At 43.3% G+C, this 18,484-nt stretch overlaps 1 protein-coding gene across 1 annotated transcript; it reads right to left on the bottom strand.

Moving 5' to 3' along the window:
* Positions 1–4,255: 4,255 nt before the first annotated feature.
* Positions 4,256–15,852, bottom strand: WDR87 (WD repeat domain 87). Its single transcript, XM_007955531.1, has 5 exons — positions 15,778–15,852; positions 14,311–14,481; positions 10,716–13,600; positions 9,992–10,263; positions 4,256–9,630 (listed from the first exon to the last, which is right to left on the bottom strand). Exons 1-5 carry the CDS (start codon positions 15,850–15,852, stop codon positions 4,256–4,258), a joined length of 8,778 nt encoding a protein of 2,925 aa, XP_007953722.1.
* Between the last annotated feature and the right edge of the window lie 2,632 nt (positions 15,853–18,484).

Below are 18,484 nucleotides of genomic sequence, written 5' to 3' on the forward strand. Positions count from 1 at the left end.
AAAAAAAAAAAAATTCAAAATAGCTGCACCCTCCAGACAGGCAAAAGTCCACAGCTCAGCCTGCCTTCCTCTTTGCTGCTTCCCCTTTTATTTCCCAGCCACCAGAGCAGTCTCCATGCAGTCCCTGGCTAGCAGGGCTGAGTTTTAGGTTAATTTTTAGGTCCTACCACCACTCAGCAATATCTAAGCTGTCTGTGCCATCAGGATTGCTGCCAGACCACAGCTCCGTATGTCTCTTTTTTGGTGTTTTCATGCAAATTCTTCTGCTAGTTGGAGTTTAGTCCACTTCTATATCCTTCCCTTCAAAGCTCAGGGGTCCAGGATTATCTTCCATATCTGTGTTAATTGGTTCCCCTTTTCTTTGTTGAAGAGGGTCTGTGCAGTCTTTCTGCCTATTCTGCCATCTTAACCGGAACTCCAAAATTTTTTTAAAGAGTAAAAAATAAGGAGAAACCTTCTAATAAATAAGTGGAGGGGAGGAGACTATGTTCTCCCAAAATGGCAATGTTATTAAAGTCAAATAAAGGCTACTGGTATGTTCCAGATTAAAGGAGACTAAAGAGATATGACAACTAAATGCAAAACCTGACTCTACACTGGCTACTATAATGGAAGTGAAAGAATGTTGTAAAAGGCCATTATTAGGTTAATCAACAAAACTGGAATACAGAGTATATAGAGTAAGGTATGGTACCAATGTAAATTTATGAAGTTGATAACCATACAGTGGTTATGTATGATAGTATCTCTATTCTTAGGAAATAAATATACACTGTAGCTTACCCTCAAATGGTCCAAAAAAATATATGGTGTAGGTATGTAGATAAGGAGCTCTGGTGGCTTAGTACGTAAGTCATTTGACTGTTAAGCAGAAAGTTGATGGTTCAAACCCACCAGCCACTCTGTGGAAGTTATATTGGGCAATCTACTTCAGTAAAGATTTACTGCCTCAGAAATCCAAAGGGGGTCTCTATGAGTCAGAATCAACTTGATGGCAGGGAGTTTGGTTTTCTTTTTTGAGGTATGCAGATAGGGAAAGAGACAAAAAATGACAACACAAATGGAGTAAAATTTTAACAACAGGTGAATCTGAATAAAAAGTGTACAGTCTTTTATTATTATTTTATTTTTTGGTAAATTTGGAATTACTTGCAAATGAAAGTACATGGGAAAAAAAAAAAAAAAAAAAAACTCCACTGAGTCTATTCTTTCAGCCCATTTTGTAAAATGTATTTGTCAAATCCAATGACCAATTCTTACGTCTTTATCTTACTTGATCTACCAATCAGTTTATCACTTCCCCCCTTTTTAAAATAATTTGCTTTTTGTTGTTGAGAATATACACAGCAAAATATACACCAATTCAGCAGTTTCTATGAGTACAACTCAGTGACACGGATGACGGTCTTCAAGTCGTGCAGCCGCTCTCACCCTCCTTTTCCGAGTTGTTCCTCCTTCATTAACATAAACTCACTGCCCCCTAAGTTTCTTATCTAAGACTAGTTGTCAGTTTGATCCCATATAGATTGATCTTAAAAGAGTACAACATTTAGGGCAGATATTCTTTGCTAGTTAAACTATTGTTTGGTTTTAAGAAGACTTCAGGGGAACTTACCTTCATTCACTCACATTAGTTTGAGCATGTAATATTCTTCCAGGGAATATTTTTCCTTCAAAGTCTTATCCAATGTCAACTCCTTATTCCCTATTTCTAGTTCAGAGCAGCTGGTGGGTGTGCAGAGCAGGAATAGTCTCTCACACTACCCCGAGCACACATGCTGTGAGAAGGAAAGGGTAGATGGAAACCTAATATGCTGGAGAGGTCTGAAGTTTCTTCAAAAATTAGAGAACTAAGGCCCAGTGAGAGCAAGGTACTTGCTGAAATCACTTAAGTGATTATCAGCAATATCTGAACTAAAAGTCCAGGTGTCTTTTTTTTTGTTCTTCCCTTAAGTAGTCATTAACTTTGTGCCAAGGACTGCCTTTGAGAATCTGATGAAAACTAGACTTAATTCTCACAGGGCAAAATAAACAAAGAAAAAAAACCTATGCATAAACCAACAAAAATCTTCATCTAATTTCAGGAGCTTCTTAGACTACTGAAGTGTATACAGACATCAGGTTAAGAAACCTTGCTCTACCATAAAAATTCTGAACAACTACAAGACAATTGACCCAGTGTCTTCAACAAATCAATGGTGTGAAAAAAGTGGGGTGAGGAGGGGTGTAATGTAGGAAGCATAACAATCATATTCAATGTGTAGACCTTGTTTGAATTTTGATTACAACAAACTAAGTGTAAAAAAGGCATTTTGGGAGACAACCAGGGAAATTTGCAGAGACTGAGTATTGGATATTATAGAATTATTAGTTTTGTCAGATGTGAAAATAATTATGCAAGAAAATGTTCTGATTTTTAAAGATTAATATAGAAATATTTAGAGTTGGAATATCATGGTTCTGGGATTTATTTTAAGATACTTCAACAAAGAAAAAATAGATGAAGCAATTTTGGCAAAATATTAACAATTAAAATCTAGGTGATGGGAATCTGAGGTACATTATACTTTCACTTTTGTGATTGAAATTTTTCATAGCAAAGTTAAAATACAAACAACTACCTGTTCTTTGTCATTCTGAAAAGACAGACTGATACTTATGTTGTCATAGCCTGTGCCTAGTATTCGAGGCCCCCAGAAGAGCCATCCATAGATGTCCTGGCTCTGGAACCACAACAGTTAGACAATCCACTGGTTTTGTTTTTGTTTTGTTTTGACCAGAAAACCCATAAAACCCCACTTAACCACAAGGCCCACTAGACCACTCAATAATTAAGATAGACATTGCTATTCCCTTTGTGGATTCCTCCATTTCATCTGTGTTTTCAAATGTATGGCCATAAACCTGTTCTTAGTAATTGCAACATTATCCTTCTAATGTCCACAGTATCTGTAGTGATGTTCCCTCTTTCACCCCTGATATTTGTAGTTTGTGTATTATCCCCTGTTGAATATAGACAAGTAAACAGAGGTCAAAAAGGAGGAAGGATTCAGGTCAAGGCTGCAGACCCAGCTGGGCTACCCTTATTTCTGCTACCTGTCCCTGCCCAGACCAAACACTCTTTTTGAGGTCCCCTGTCCACAGCCCACAACTCTCACTTGCTCTGTGTGACCTGACATGGAAAAGCCCAACTGCAGAGCCAAGACATTTACTGCTCTTGGTCTCCAAGGTGCATCCAACTGCCCAGATTATTTTCTTGCCCTCTACCACCTGTTTCTCCCCAAAAGCAAATGTGGGGGAAGGGGGAAGAATAACAAGGGAAATGTGGGGTAGGGTGGTAAATGGCATAGATGGGATACTTTCTAGAAACTGTTGGAAAGTAGTTGTTCTGAAGTCTCCATAGTGGGGAGAGAAGATCAAGGAAGAAGTAGGATGATTGTTAATGACTAGAGGGAAGGATTACAAGTCCCTAGAAAACTGAGGGACTTATTTGAGCCTATACCTCGGCTCCCAAATTCTCATCCCTTCACACTCCCTAAACCGTATATCCAGGTGGTGGTGAAGGAAGTGAAAGACATAGGCTTTAACTTCAAATGGCCTCACCCCTTACTGCCATCCAGTGATAAAGTCACCAGGTGGTGCTGGCTAAAACTGGTTGAAACTTTTCCTTTGCTCTGAAAGCCTCTCCAATGCCCATAATACCTGCTTTTTGGCACTCATCAGCATGCAGAGTTATGATCAGGGAAATAAAGTCAGCCTCACAGCCCCTGCCGTATGGCCCCATATACTAATGGTCAAAATGCTGGGTCTTCTGATTCTACAATCCACTCTCTTTCCACTTTATCACTACTTCTTATGTTAATGACAAATATACATTGGTTTTTCTGCCAGGTGCTTTCCTTCTCATAGCCTTTGAGGGAGGATGGTGAGAGGAAAGGAAAGGAACAAGAAAACACTTTTCTGCCTCAAAAACTTCATAGGGTGAGCACCATTAGCTTTTGGAAAGTTTTCTCTCTCAGGAGAATGACTATCCGGTTTCCCTGGGGAACCAAAGTCTGAGGACAAGAGATACACCAAAGTTTTGTTTCAAATGAGAGCCTTCTCTTTATTCCACATATAGAAGGTGGTTTCAAATGCTGGGAGGGCTAAGATCCTTGGCCTGGCCCTAGTGCTATGTGGATGAAGATTTAGATTCTGGTGACCAGGCCTTTCTCCAACTGGGAATGAAAAGACATGACATCCAGTAAGTCCAAAATTAGAGGATAGGAGCGAGAATGTGAGGCAATTTTTTGCTAAGGTGACTCTCAGCTTGTGGTAGGCTCTTCCAGGCAAGCTCCAAGAGCCCATACTGGGCGATGCCCATGGGAAGGATGGTGCGTACATTGTTCTGCCCTGGGAGTGACACCACCTCCTGGAACTTAAGAGGATCTCCAGGAGTGTGAGAACCACCACAGCAAAAGCAGTAGAACAACCGCTCCCCAGGAACTAGTTCCACAGCCTTTAGGGCCTCTTTGTAGATGACTGCTTGAGGTTGGGGCTCCTCTCTCAGTAGTAGATCCTGTAATAGCTTCTGGATACGGGGGGACTTAAGTTGGTACAGGTCCATGAGCTGGTAGAAATGTTCCATCCAAGCAATGCTGTCTTTTGCACATTGCTGCTGCAACATCCGCAAAACATGGTACACTGCCACAAATGTCTCCCATTTAGGCACCGCTTCCCTTTTTTTAGTGATGGGCTGTGCCTTCTTCTCCAACTTAGGCAATTTGAGAAACCTGCTTTTACCCTTTAAAGTCCAGAGATCCTTTTGAAGTATCAGTGGTTGGGTTTGTGCATGAGCACCTGTGAAAATGTCTCTTGTGGTAGGATACAAATGTTGCATCTCCATCTCCCTGACAGCACTGGATATCTGCTGTGCCTTCCCCCTTCTATAGGCCTCTCCTAAAATATCTACATCTACAGTCTTTGCATCTGGAATCCTGTTGGTAGCTAATGGAGACTTTGGTGTGGGAAAAGGCAAAGGTTTTAGCCAGTGCTTCTTTTCCTCTCCTTTTATAGGAGGGATCACTTTCAGGTGTTTTGGACCTATAATATCCTTACTTGGTTTTGGGGTACCTGTGCCTCGTGATTCCAGGGCCTGTACATGATGCTGCACGATGGTTTGAAGTTTAGCTAGATGCAGCCACTCTAAGTTTCCCTTTGAGGTGAGATCTTTGAGAAGCTGGCACAGTCTGTGGAAACTCTCCCTGGAAAGTTGCTCTCCTGCTTCCATCTGTTCTAGAACATGGTGGATCCACTCTACATCTGAGAGACTTACCTCTGAATATTGTTTTTCAGTTAGCATTTGGGGGACAGGTAAATGTACATCAGTCCACCTCTTTGGAGATTTATGACGTTCCAAAACCCACTTCCAACTGACATCTGGTGGTTTATATTGGAGTTTCTGAGCTTCCATGGTTTTCCCAACTATGCGGGACATGACTGGGGTCTTTATGTCCTGCTCCTGGGACTCCAAAACTGTATCAAAAACTTGTAGAGATAAGGGCTTAAATTTCTCCAACAGTTCTTTTTGTTTATCCCAAAACTTTTTCTCTGAGACTATCCTGGGCATCTCAAGTACTGTGGCCTTCTCGTCTTCCCAGGATATTTGTTTCATCACCACTGGCATTGGCCTCATCTCTTCCCTCCCCAGAGCTATTGAGATCATTTTCTTGGAGGGGCTTTTTTTTAGGACTCCCAGTTTGATACCACTGCCTTTGACCTCAGAGACTCCTTTTCCTACAAAAGGAACTGTTTCCCTTACTCTTAGGTCTTCTCTTCTTTCTTCTTGTAACTTAAATAGTTCCTCTTCTTTTTTTAAGATCTCTTTTCCCTTGACCCCTTCTTCTGCAGATATGCTTATCTCCTCTTCCTCTTCCTCCTCCTCCTCCTCCTCACTCAAACTTTCCACCTCCTCCTCACTCAAACTTTCCACCTCCTCCTCACTCAAACTTTCCACCTCCTCCTCACTCAAACTTTCCACTTCCTCCTCACTCAAACTTTCCTCTTCCTCTTCACTCATGCTTTCCTCCTCCTGCTCTTCTTCCTTCTCCTCCTCTCCTCCCTCCTCTTCTTCCTTTACTTTCTCCTCCTCCTCCTCCTCTTCCATCTCCTCCTCTTCCTCCTCCTCCTCCTCTTCGCTTTTGCTCTTCTCCTCTACCTCCTCTTCAGACAAACTCTCATGCTCTATTTCATCTAACAGACTTTCCATTTCTTCACAAAATTTCTCTTCACTTTCCACCTCATCCACTTGAATGGGATACTCTTCCTTTCGTCTATCTTTAACTTTCTTTAGCTGTTTTCTCTTTCTCCACCTTGCTTTAGGGAATGGGACCACTTTTTCTTCCTCTACTGCTCCCTCCTCTTGCTGTATGACTTCTCTCTCTTCCCTGGCCAATTTGCTTTCTTTCTCAACCACTTTTTCCTCTTTCTTTGCCAATCGTCTCAGTTCCTTGGCTAGTTTTCTCTGCTTCTGAGCCAGTTTTTTCTCATCTTTGGTCATTTCTACTTGTTTTTCAGAAAAATCCCACTCTTTGCTATCAAGTTTTTTCTGGTGCTTGCTTAGGTTCCTCTCCTTAACAAAGAGTGACCTTTTTACCTTTGTCATTGCTATTTCTTCCTGGGTTAGTTCCCTTTCTTCTTTGATTAGTTTTTGAAGTACCTTTAAGATTTTGTATTCTTTTGATGGTTCCTTGGAAATTTTCCTTATATCCTTAGCCAATCTCATTACTGCTCTGACTAACTTCCTTTCTTCTTGGGCATATACTCTGTCCGCTCTAGCATATTCCAATTTTCTGTGGGCAATATTCTTGTCCTCTGTGGCCAATATCCTATCTTCATATGCCAGTATCTTCTCCTCTAGGGACAATTTCTTCCTAATTATTTCTAGTTCACCTTCAGCCAGTTGTCTCTGTGTGGGGGTGCCTTGAGTCTCCTCTCTGAAAAGATTTTCCTTTTCCTCAGCCAGTCTCTTCTCTTCGGCCAATTTAATCATTTCCATGTTCAATGCTTTTTTTTCTTTAGCAATATCCCACTCATTTTTGAGTGGTTTCTTTTCTTGAAACACTGCCCTCTTATCCATGGTTAGTTCAATTTTTTCCTGGGCCAGTTTCTCCTGTTTTTCAGCCAGACTTTCCCCTGCTTGGGCCAGTTTCTCCTCTATGTACATTAATTTCTTCTTCTTCTGGGTAAGTATCTCCTTTTCCTGTATCAGCTTCTCCTCTACCTGAAACAGTTTCTCCTTAAGGTTATCCAGATTCTTCTTTATGTGGACTAATTTCTCACTGTTCTGGATGATGGTTTCTTTGTTCTGGAGGAGGGTCTCTTTTCTATGAGCCAAGATTTTCTTCTCCTCAGACAAATTCTCCTTTTCCTCAGCCAGATTTGTCTCCTTCTGTGCTAGTATCTTCTTGTTCTGTATGAGTTTCTCCTGATCCTGGAACAATTTTTCCCTTTCCTGAAACAATTTTTCCTTGTTCTTGGTCAACTGCTCCCTTTTCTGGAACAGTCTTTTCTGTGCCTCAGGTATATTTTTTTCCTGGGCCAGATTTGTCTCTTCCTGGATCAGCAGCTCTTCTTCTTCAACCAGTTTTTGCTCTTCCTCATCCAGTTCCCCTTCTTGCCAGATCAATCTCTTCTCTTCCTGAATCTGTTCCTCCTTTTCCTCAGCCAGTTTCTTTTCTTCTTGATTCAGTTGTTCTTCTTTCCAAGTCAGTTCATCCTCTTCCTGAGCCAGTTTCTCCAATTCCTGGGCCAGCTCATTTTCCTTCTCTGTCAGATTTTCCTCCCTTTGGGCCAGTTTTTCCATTTCCTGAACCAGTTTTCTTTTTACCTCAGCCAGTTTCCCCACTTTCTTTGCTAGTTTCTCTTCTTCTTGGGCCAATGCCTCCAATTTCTTGGCCACTTTCTTCCTTTTCTGAGCCAATTTCTCTGCTTCCTGGCTCATATTCTCCTCTTTTTGTGCCAGTTTTTCCTCTTTCTGGGCAAGTTTCCTCTCTGCTCGAGCCATTTTCCCCTTACCCTTGGCCATTTTCCCATATTCTTGGGCCAGTTTTTTTTCTTCTTGGGCCAGTTTTCTCTCTTCTTGTGCTAGTTTTTCTTCTTGTTGTGCCAGTTTCTTCTCTTCTCTGGCTCGTTTTCTTTCAGCTTGGGCTTGTTTCCTCTCTACCCAGGCCCGTTTCTCTTCTTCTTGGAGATTTCTCTGCTCTTCTGTAACTAACTCTTCTTCTTCCCACTCCTGAGGTAATTCTTCTTCCATGCCCAATTCTTCCTCATCCTCAGAAAGTTGCTCCTTGGGCCTGACAAGCAAAATCTCCTCCAAGACCTGTCTCCATTCATCCCATCTCAGCTTCCTCTCATCCCCATCCAGCTTTTCTTCATCTGCAAAAAGTTCCACTTCAATCCCATGTTCATGACACCACCTGTCCCAATCGTGCTTCCATTCAACCCAGGATCTCTCTGTCTCATCTTGGATCTGTTTCCATTGATCCCAGGATTTTCTCCACTCCTGCCAAATCAGCTTCCTGTCAACTGTAACTGGTCTTGCTTCTTGTTCAATCACTTTCCCCTCTACTTCTACCATTTCTCTGACTTCCTCACTCACATCTCTCTCTTCTTTGGTCACTTCCCTCTCTTTTTTATCCACTTTTATTTCCTGCTGGGCTGTTTTCCTCTCTTGCTTAGATAACTTCTTAGGGAATTTCTTCTCTTCTTTCCTTGATTTTCGTTTTCCCTTCATTAAGTCAGCTGATTCTAAAAAAATAACTTTCTTTTTCTTGCCTTTTTTTGTTATCAACCGAGTTTGCTCCACCTCTTGCATATCCTCTGCTTTCTCTTGCACTTGCTCTTGACTCTCTGGTATTCCTTCTTCCTCATCTCTGATTATCATGTCCTCTCTAATTGCTTCTTCATGGATAAAAATTGGTTTCTCCTCTGGCCAGGCAACATCCCATTCAAGGTCCTCAAGCAGGTCCTGGCTTTTCTTCTTCAATAGGGGGCAGATCTTCTGGAAGAGGTCCCAGCTGGGGTGTCTATCGGCCAGCATCTCCTGAGCCATGGTTACTACCTCAGTGCTTACAGCTTCTGACATTTTTGTTTGGGAACCAGATATCCTTAGGGTCATGAGACGACATAGATCATCCCGCCATGATGAACCATCTCCAATGCCAGCCTTGTGGCCAGGTGCTCCAGAGGCACCCCTCCCACTGGTCTTAATCTTCCTCACATTTGGTTCCACCTGTACAGGAGGCTGAGGTTCTTCAATTACTTCAGCTTCTTTTCTCTTCTTCTTGTGCCTCTTAATGGGTTTCTGATCGGTAATTTTCTTGCCCTTTTTGTCACGTATTTTCCTCAGCATCTTCAGGGTCAACATAACATGATCCTTTGAAGACTCTTTCTCTACAGGGTGTACAGTCTCTTTTGAACTCTTTATCATACTTAGGGGTGAAGACCCTCTGGAATCAATGGCTGTATCCTCCACCTCAATTGGTGCTGCTTCACTCTGATCACTTTCACCCTCTAACAGACCTGGCTCTGTGCTAATCTGTTTTGAGTCTCCCTCTTTTATCTTCTTGAGACTCCGCAACAATTTTCGGGCTGCCAGGAAAATCAGAAGATGGAATTAAAGAAAGGCTGGAAAGTTTAAATGAAACATTCCCTAATATATAGTGTAGGCTAACAGGAACTGCCAAAAGAAGTAGCAACAAAGGGGTGAGGCCTTAGAAAGGGAGGGGTGGGGCATTCTCCTTGCTTTATTCCCAGCCCTACCAAGTCCTAGAGTGATAGGCATTATAGTTTACTTGGGTATGGGACAGATCCTTTCTACAAGAGTTCCAACCTATGAAACGATCTTTCCATTTATCTCTGTTTTCACCTAGTATCTTTTGATCCACCTGAGCCCTAACTATCCTGCCTCTTTGGGCCCCTGAAGTATAGACCAGGGTCACCTCATACATACTATGCCTTTTGCCCCCTGGTCGGCCCCTTCTTTGGCCTTTGCTGGGCTTGGTGGCCACTTCAGGTTCTTCAGGAACTATGGAAGGTTGCCTTTCATGAGGCTTAAGTTCAGAAACCTTTGAAACATATAAAGAAAAAGAAGGCTTTTTATCTTCAGCTGACAAAGTCAAGTCTTCATTCAGTCGCTGTTCCACTTGAGCATGAAGGATTTGGAGATCTGTTGCCCGCATTCCCAGCAGATGATCCAGGGTTTCCTCTCCAATCATTTCCTGCCTATAAAAGTCAAAGGAGAGAAAATATCATGCTGAATCAGGGACAAGAGGGAGCATGAGAAGGAAAGAACTGCTGTGGAATAAGGAAGAGGCTTGGTAAAGTGGTCAGAAGGGATAGGAAATGTAGAAGTAAAGAATGGTCAAGAGAAAGTCTAGGAAGCCAAGATGGCAAGGAATGAGTAATTTGTATGTGGGCTACAAGGGTGGTATAAAGGGATAAAAAGAGGAATTTGAAGAGGGAAGGGGCACACAGGTATAGGAGAGGAAATGGAGGATGAAGTGAGCAGTCAAGGGAATTGTCAGGATAGTCTAGGAACAGGAAAAAAGCTATGAAAGAGCAGGAAGAGTTAATAAACAAGGATGGAGAGACAGGGAGGGAAGGGACAAGGAAAAAATGAGTAAAGGGAGAAGAGAATTAGAAGCTGGTATAGAATTGAGGAAGGAACAACTTACTGAATCTCACGGAAAGTTTCTCGGTTCTGGATCAAGCATAAGAGTGAAGACTTAGAGGGGATTCCAGTATCAGCCATGAGGCTCAAGGCCTTATTTCTCACCCTTGGGTCCTTGTCCATCAATCCTTGGGCTAGAGGTATGGCAAAGAGATGAGTAATCATTCCTAGACGTTTCAGCCCTTCCCAGGCTAGTTCTCGGATCTGTGGGTTGGAATTGGCTGTATCATCCAGAAGGCGATGTGCTGTCTCAGAGCGCAGGGATGGAGACACTTGGTAAGAGGCAAAGATTTGCCCTAGTGCACCAACACAGTATTGGAACTTCAATGGAGAAGCATGGATCATAATACTGAGGATTGTCTCAATAAGACTATTAATAGTTATTTCACTCATCTTTCTTCCCAGCCAACTACGGTTTATTGTGTCTGTAAAGACACTGTAAGTTACATCCTTGGACATTCTCATTCCTATGAAGTCTTCGTCCTCCTTCTCTTTTGGAAGATCAGCTACATCACTTTCAGCTCTTGCCCTACTGTGCCAGAAAAAGAATTGTTGAGTCTTGTCCCATTCCAATTCCCGCTGGGGTGGATGCAGGCTACACTGTAGGTATATTGGGCTTCCCTCTGGCCAAAGACGGGCACGAATCACTGAATTGGGGATGTAGCCATCAGGGGCAAAGGGCCATTCCCGCCCATGACCAAAGTAGTATTGCAATATCTGATAGGGGTTGAGTCCATCCCAGCCTGTCAGCTGTAGTTGGGGAGGAATCACATAATGGGAATGGTGACCTTGTTCGCTCACCTGCACCAAATTAGTTTCCCCTTTCTGCAAAGAATCTTGTTTGCGGGTAGATAGCAATATGGGGCCCCCTTCCTCTTCATCTTCTATAACATGTGGCACAGTATGGTCAAAGGCAATGGCCCGCCTATTGACAAGGGTCTCCAGACCCACTAATTCCTGTTGCCCTTGTCCAAGGTAGACATACTTTGGCACAAACATGGTCTCAAAGGAGAAGAAGAAGCCTGGTATGAAAGGTTTAGGGACTTCTACAATTTCATCTGTTAGGCTCATAAAGGAAAGGCGAACCAACAGGCTTGGAGGAAGCAGTTTTAAACAGGACACCAGATAAAGACTCTGGTTGAAAGTAACAAGCAGGTCACCCCGATCATTTGCAAAGCAGAGTGGACCAAAGTGCAATGATGAGTCCAGCATGGCTACTAGTCTACCATGGAAATCCCAGATCCGAACGGAACCATCAATACCACCTGTGACAAAAAGACTCAGGGACAGGCAGACATCAAAGGATGTGATGGCACACTGGTGCAGAGGCAATGTCTCTATGAATGTAGAGCTCTTCTGCGATTCAGAGGACAGAACATCATGGAACTTCCAGAGACGCAGGCAGTTAGTCTCTGTGATGGCACCCACAGACTTGGGCAAGAGTAGCAGGTGTGTTAGGTGGCAGCTGCTAAGAATGCTGGCAAGAGGTCGCAGACGTACTTTAGTCCCCTCAAGTATAGCCTCTGATAGGTGTACATAGTCATCCATTCCATAAGAACAGAGCAAAGAGTTTTCTCGGCCACCATAAACCCCTCCTGACAGCGTAGAGAGTGCCAATATAGCCCCAAAGTGCATGAATTTCTCTATTCGGGAACAGCTGTGCTGGGAAAGTACTCTTATCACACCACTCTGGTGCCCAGAGAACATTAACCCCTCTAGACCCCGACCTAGGTGGAAATGCCCATAAGCCAGACACTGTACCAAGTCCTGAGAATTTGGTGAGGTGCATAATAGATACTTGGCTGGGCAAGGGCAGCGAGTTGTATCAAATACCAGCACCTCTGAGCTGCCTGTTGCCACAAAGAGCTCCTCTCTATCTGGGTCATAGGCCCAATCCACAGCTCGGTCCAGAATTGAGAAGGGCCAGGTGAGAACCAGGAGATCCCCTGTTTGTGGGGACACAAAGCGCAACAAGCCGTCCTCAGTAGTACACAGGATCCGGTGCCAGTTATCACCACAGTGGACTCGACGTACCTGCAGGGGAGCTGAACCACAGACATTGAAGAGGCTATAGAAGCAGGGCAGACGGCGCAAGGAAAAACTATGAGTAGTCTGGCAGAAGAATGTAATGTTATCAATAAATTGGAGCCGATGCAATTCTTCACCAAGTTCTAGCCGCCGCAGTAGGTTCCCTGAAGTAAGGTTCCACTCCTTGATTAAGCCTTCACCACCAGCTGTTAGCAGGGTGTGGGCCTCTGGTCGGCTGCGAATACATATCACTGATGAGGAATGGGCCCTGAAGCTGTGCAGGAAGCGGGCTCGGCTAAGGTTCCATGCTTGGACTTTCCCAGCCTTGTTTCCAGCATAGAGAAGGCCTTGATCAAAACAGGTGAAGCAGCAGGTTATGAAGGAGCCACTGCCAGTGGAAATAAAGCTATTTATCTCTCCCAGCTGGCCAAAGCCTTGACGCTCGAGGACCCTCACCACTGTCTCACACAGGGCTAGGAGGGAGCCGTCGGGGCCATTCAGTATAATGTCCTGGACAAGCTCATCACCAGGCATGGGAAGTATGTGGGCTATTTGGAGGCCCTTGCCACTTCGCTCAATGATCCAGGTGACTATGGCTCCAAAGACACCTGACAAAAGCATCTTCATTTCTGGATCATAGCAGAGGCAGCTGATGTTGAAGCGGCAGGGCACTATACCCAGGGGTTTGAACGCCCGAAAGTGGTCTCCAAAGAGCCGCAAACACAGGTCTCCACAGTAGGCAACAAGGATGTGAAAAGAACCTGCATGGACCATGGACTGGATGGGTGGCAATCGTTCAGTCATGGAGAAAATTCTCTTCTCAACCATGTCCTCAGTTTTGCTCTTCATCCATACTACAGCCTAGAAGACAGTAAGATGGAAACTGCCTACAAAAGATAGTTGAGGAGGAAAGGGCAGAATATTCAGCTACCTTTTCCTGTTCTTGTGCTAAACACGTATGGAAAATTCTAGATTGGTTTTTGTTCCCTAGTGATGGGAGCTGTAAATATTATAGAAGTAGGAAATCTAGGCCTCTTTCTCTAACCTTGGTCTACTTAAGGTGGATCATAAACTCTATTGAATGTGAAAACTGTAATTGGAGAAAGGATAAGCAGGGAATCCTGGGTCCAGGTCACTTTTGTTCAAGGATATGAATCCAAGGGTCTGTTTTCCCTTGTCAGTCTAGGATAACAGCTACATGGGCATGGCCCCTAAAGAATGGGCTAAGAAAACGAAGTACAGGCACGTGAGTTAAACATTTACCTCAAGTAGACACACGCCCTGGAGAGAACAATCATGGGAGAAGGAAGGGCTGCTTATGCACAGGGAGACAGCTCAGGGCACAGAAGAGTATGGAGGTATGGACACTGGGAAGAGGTAACTATGGGGAGGAAGTGGGAGGGGAGCTGTTGCATTGTAAATTTTGGTCAATGACATGAGACAAAGTATATGTGAACTGCTGTATGAAAAGTGAATTTACTCTGTAAATCTTCACCCAAATCAAAATTAAAAAGAAAAAAAAAAAAAAAAAGAATGGGCTAAGAAAGGTAGGAAAGGCTAGGTAGTGTTACCTGTATTTCTTTCGTGCTTGATGACACCCAAGAAAGAGAGGCAAAGAAATTGGCATCACTGAGGTAATAGCATATAAGTGGCATATTTTGAGGATGACGAGACTCCTTGAATAATATCTGGGAACGGTCACTCAGCACAACTACTTCATTCTTTGAGTCATCTACAGGACTCTGGGGAGAGACATGGCATGAACTAAAAGTTCACACTTATTAAATATATTCTCAAACAAGTCACAATCCCCCCAAACATGCTTCACTCCCGTCATACCCACACATGCACAACTCACCACCTGTGGGACACCTACACCTCACAAGCATGTAACAAAGCCCTCAACATATAACAGAACCAAACCTTGGTAAGGCCTATATGGACAAATCTTGTATGTGAGCCTAAAGGAAAACCCATGTTCATCCCAACATAAAGTTAGCTACACCTGTCCTCTAGCTTTCTTCCTTATGTCTAAAAACCAAAAAAGCACCAAACCATTGTTATTGAGTTGATTCAGACACATAGTGACCTGTAGGAAAGAGTAGAACTACCCCATTGGGTTTCCAAGGCTGTAAATCTTTATGGAATCAGACTGTCGTATCTTTCTCCTGTGGGTGAAAGCTGGTGGGTTCAGACTGCTGACCTTTTGGTTGGCAGCTCGGTGCTTTAACCACTATGCCAGGACTCCTTACTCTTGTGTCTAAAAGGTAAATATATCATAAAAGGGAGTGTATTTAACAGATGACCCAGGTGAATGTATCACCTACATATAATAGGGTGTCCCAAAATTAGTACAGCTTTAAGTTAAAGCTTTAAAACTGCACTAAGATTTGAAGGACACTCTATCTGGCCTTTACATTTGACACATATACAGTATGTATTATTCCACAGTGACAGAGTATATGCTATGATGCATACACCTGGGATCCTTTTACACAAACCCAGCGATGGCAAAACTGAAGTTGGCAAATGTTCCCTCTAGTGCCTTCTCCCTTCTCTTTTAGAGGAGATTCTCAGAGTTGAGAAGGAGCTCTGGTGGCATAGTGCCTAAAGCATTTGACTGCTAACCAGAAGGTTGCTGGTTCAAACCCACCCAGCTGCTCTGCAGAAGGAGGATAAGGCAATCTATTTCATAAAGATTTACCACCTTGGAAGCCCAATGGGTGTCACTATGAATCAGAATTGACTCAATGGCAGTGGGTTGTTTTGTTTCGTTGGATCTCAGAGTTGAGAGATTGACAATGCTCCAAAGCATCCTCTGACAATACTCAAGTGGTATCCTTCTTCTATCAAAATGTCCTTGCAACAGGTCTCTGAATCCATCTGGAAATTGATAGGCCATTTTCAACCAAGGTGAGCATCGTCTTTAGCCTGCTTCCTTCCTGCTTTCATGCCAAATCTGTGGCTCCTCTGAAGTGCTTGTAAGTGTGAGACAGCTAGAGGTCAATACTTGAAGTTTATGTCCTGCACACACTTACCGTGCTCTTATCTATAATGTCATTTATGAGGTATTTGAAATCCTTCCACAGGGGAACGAGTCTGGGAGAAGACATCACTTTGGTTCTTCCCTGGTCCTCTTCAGAACCTGATGTTCAAAAACCTGTGTGGATCCAAAAGAGGCCACCTTAGTCACTAGTATTTTTGTTTTGTTCGAGTCACTAGTATTTTTTAAGAGACAAGAAATCAGGAGACAAGATCCATAAATTCATGTTTATTGAATATCCTTTGAATGTCAGGAATTATGCATAAGATATACCTTATCTCATTATTCCTCACTACAGCCCAGTGATACATGATTCCATTTTACAGATGAGAAAAAACTGAGGCTCGAAGAGGGTAAATAGAGTTGGGAATTGAATCTTAGCATTTTTTCTATCATACCTCAGCAGGCTATTAGGGGTGAGGGAAGCAGAGAAATGTAAAGAGAAGCTAGAAAGAAATACTCTCACAGCAAATAGTTCTTTGCTGGTGATGATGTGTCAAGATAGCATTTTGTGAAAACCAGGGGTTCATGGTGGTGCAACGGTTAAGTGCTTGGCTGTTAACCTGCTAACTAAAAGGTCAGTCGTTCAAACCCACCAATTATCCTGTGGGAGAAAAGACATGGTGATTTGCTCCTATAAAGATTACAGCCTAGGAAACCCTGTGGGGCAGCTCTACTCTGTTATATAGGGTCACTATGAGTTGGAATTGACTCGATGGCACACAATAACAACTATAAGCATTCCCAAAGTGTGGTCCCTCACCTTCCTGCACCCGATTCCCAGACGAGAGGTATGTCTTAAAATGCAAATTCCTGGATCCTGCCCAGATTTACTGAATCAGAACCTAGTAACAAGTTTCCTATGTGCTTCTATTAACATTCACATCTGACGACCAAAATGGGAAATACTGATTAGAGGAACCCAGGATACGGGTCAGCTCTATCTAGGACAGATAGAGAAAGTATCTAGCTATTTAGCCTTGCAGGCGTCTTCATTATCTTGGTGAATCAGGTAGCTCTTTTACACATTATAAATCTGTTCATCATCCTCTTCCCCATTCCCTTCTCTTTGGCCTTCATAGGGGCAAATTTCCACATTTCCTGCTTAGGTTGTGTGTCAGTCCTACTTTTACTGAGCCCTTTCTGTCAGGGAATCTGCCATTACTTGGTGTGGTGCAGGGAATTAATTGATATGGCTCTTCTAGACGTGGTCTTTTTGAGTCCTACCAGGTTACTGGGTAGAACTGTGTAAATGGGAGGTGCTTGTAGTCCACCAAGGGGGTTGGATAGCTAAAGTACATGGCACCGTTGTGGAGGCAGGACCATGGAAATAAGGTATATAGAACCCTAATAAGGGGAATGCTTAGCTTGGTCATTCTGCTAGGCTTAAAATAAGTCTCGTGCCTAAGGCATTTGACTGCTAACCAGAAGGCTGGTGGTTCAAACCCGCCAGCCACTCCTTGGAAGGAAGGTTGGGCAATCTACTTCTGTAGTGATACTGCCTCGGAAACCCAAAGAGGGGTTGCTATGAGTCAGGTCTGACTTGACGGCACACAACAGCAACAACAGAGGTAGAAAGGGGGATCTCACTGCCGTCAAGAGTAAAGAGCTGGAGGTGGTGCAGAACATGTCCTAGGAGCTGAGTTTCTTGTGCTAGACTTCCTTGGCAGAGACACAGGCAGAGTCATCAGAGAGATGATGTTGCATCAGAGAGGTAACAGTGGAACCAAGAGCCACAAGACAGAGCAGTGGGTTTGTCAGCCTCCACAAATAAGAAAGCTGAGTGCCTGTGGGCAGGAGGCAACGGCACAGCGGGGTGTACCTAGATGCCCCTATTGGCAGAGCTAAAAGAGCTTTATAACACTGGCAGGAGCAGGGCAAAGCCGAGAGGCTGAGGGCCAAAGAGAGGTGTGCCTGCAGGCATGACTGAGGGGAGACTGTCCTGATTGAAGAACTGTATCCTGAGTGCATTCCTGAACCTGAATTGTAATCTGTTTCTTCCCTAATAAACCCCATAATCCTAAATATTGTCTGTGAGTTCTGTGTGGCCATTGCAACAAATTAGCGAACCCAGAAGAGAAGCAGTGAGTGCTGTGGGAGGGATGGCTGGTGTTAAAGTTGGTTAAAAGTTTGGAGGGTGGCAGCATGTCTGGCCTCACAGAAATCAGCCTTGGGCTGCTGATGGTGATTCTCTTTCTCCGTTGTGAAGTCAGAGGAGGATGCTGCCACCATGTCCTTCTTGCAACGTGTATGACCATTGGCTGATTTTTCCTCATTTGAAAAATGAAAATGCCAGACTTGCCTACATCACAGAACTGCTACAAAGATCAAACAAGATAATTTTCTATGAAAGCTATTTTACTAAAGGAACAATTTGTTGTTGCTTCGGAGTTTTTTGTATTTTAATAAAACTTGTGGTGAAAAAAATATATATAACAAAACATATACCATCTCAACAACTTTTCCATGTACATTTCAGTGACATTGATTACCTTCTTCAAGTTATGCAACCATTCTCCCTACTCCTTTCCAAGTCATTTCACCACCATCAACATAAACTCAATGCCCCTCAAGCAAAAAACTTCCTCTTTCCCACTTCCACCCATCCCTAGTAACCATAATAATCTTTGGCTTCTGCATATTTGCTTATTTCATATAAGTGAGATCATATAGCATTTGTCCTTTTTTTTTTTTTTTTTAAT

Source organism: Orycteropus afer, unplaced genomic scaffold (genome assembly GCF_000298275.1).
Source record: "Orycteropus afer afer isolate SDZICR_OR568_19922 unplaced genomic scaffold, OryAfe1.0 scaffold00507, whole genome shotgun sequence".
Classification (NCBI taxonomy): Eukaryota; Metazoa; Chordata; class Mammalia; order Tubulidentata; family Orycteropodidae; genus Orycteropus; species Orycteropus afer.

Bases quoted from the DNA above. Each gene is read 5' to 3' on its own strand.
- WDR87 (XM_007955531.1), bottom strand. From the start codon at position 15,852: ATGTCTTCTCCCAGACTCGTTCCCCTGTGGAAGGATTTCAAATACCTC. The intron at 13,601-14,310 runs GTAACACTACCT...ACTGTCTTCTAG, and splicing joins CAAGCACGAAAGAAATACAG to GCTGTAGTATGGATGAAGAG. The intron at 10,264-10,715 runs GTAAGTTGTTCC...TGACTTTTATAG, and splicing joins GAAACTTTCCGTGAGATTCA to GCAGGAAATGATTGGAGAGG.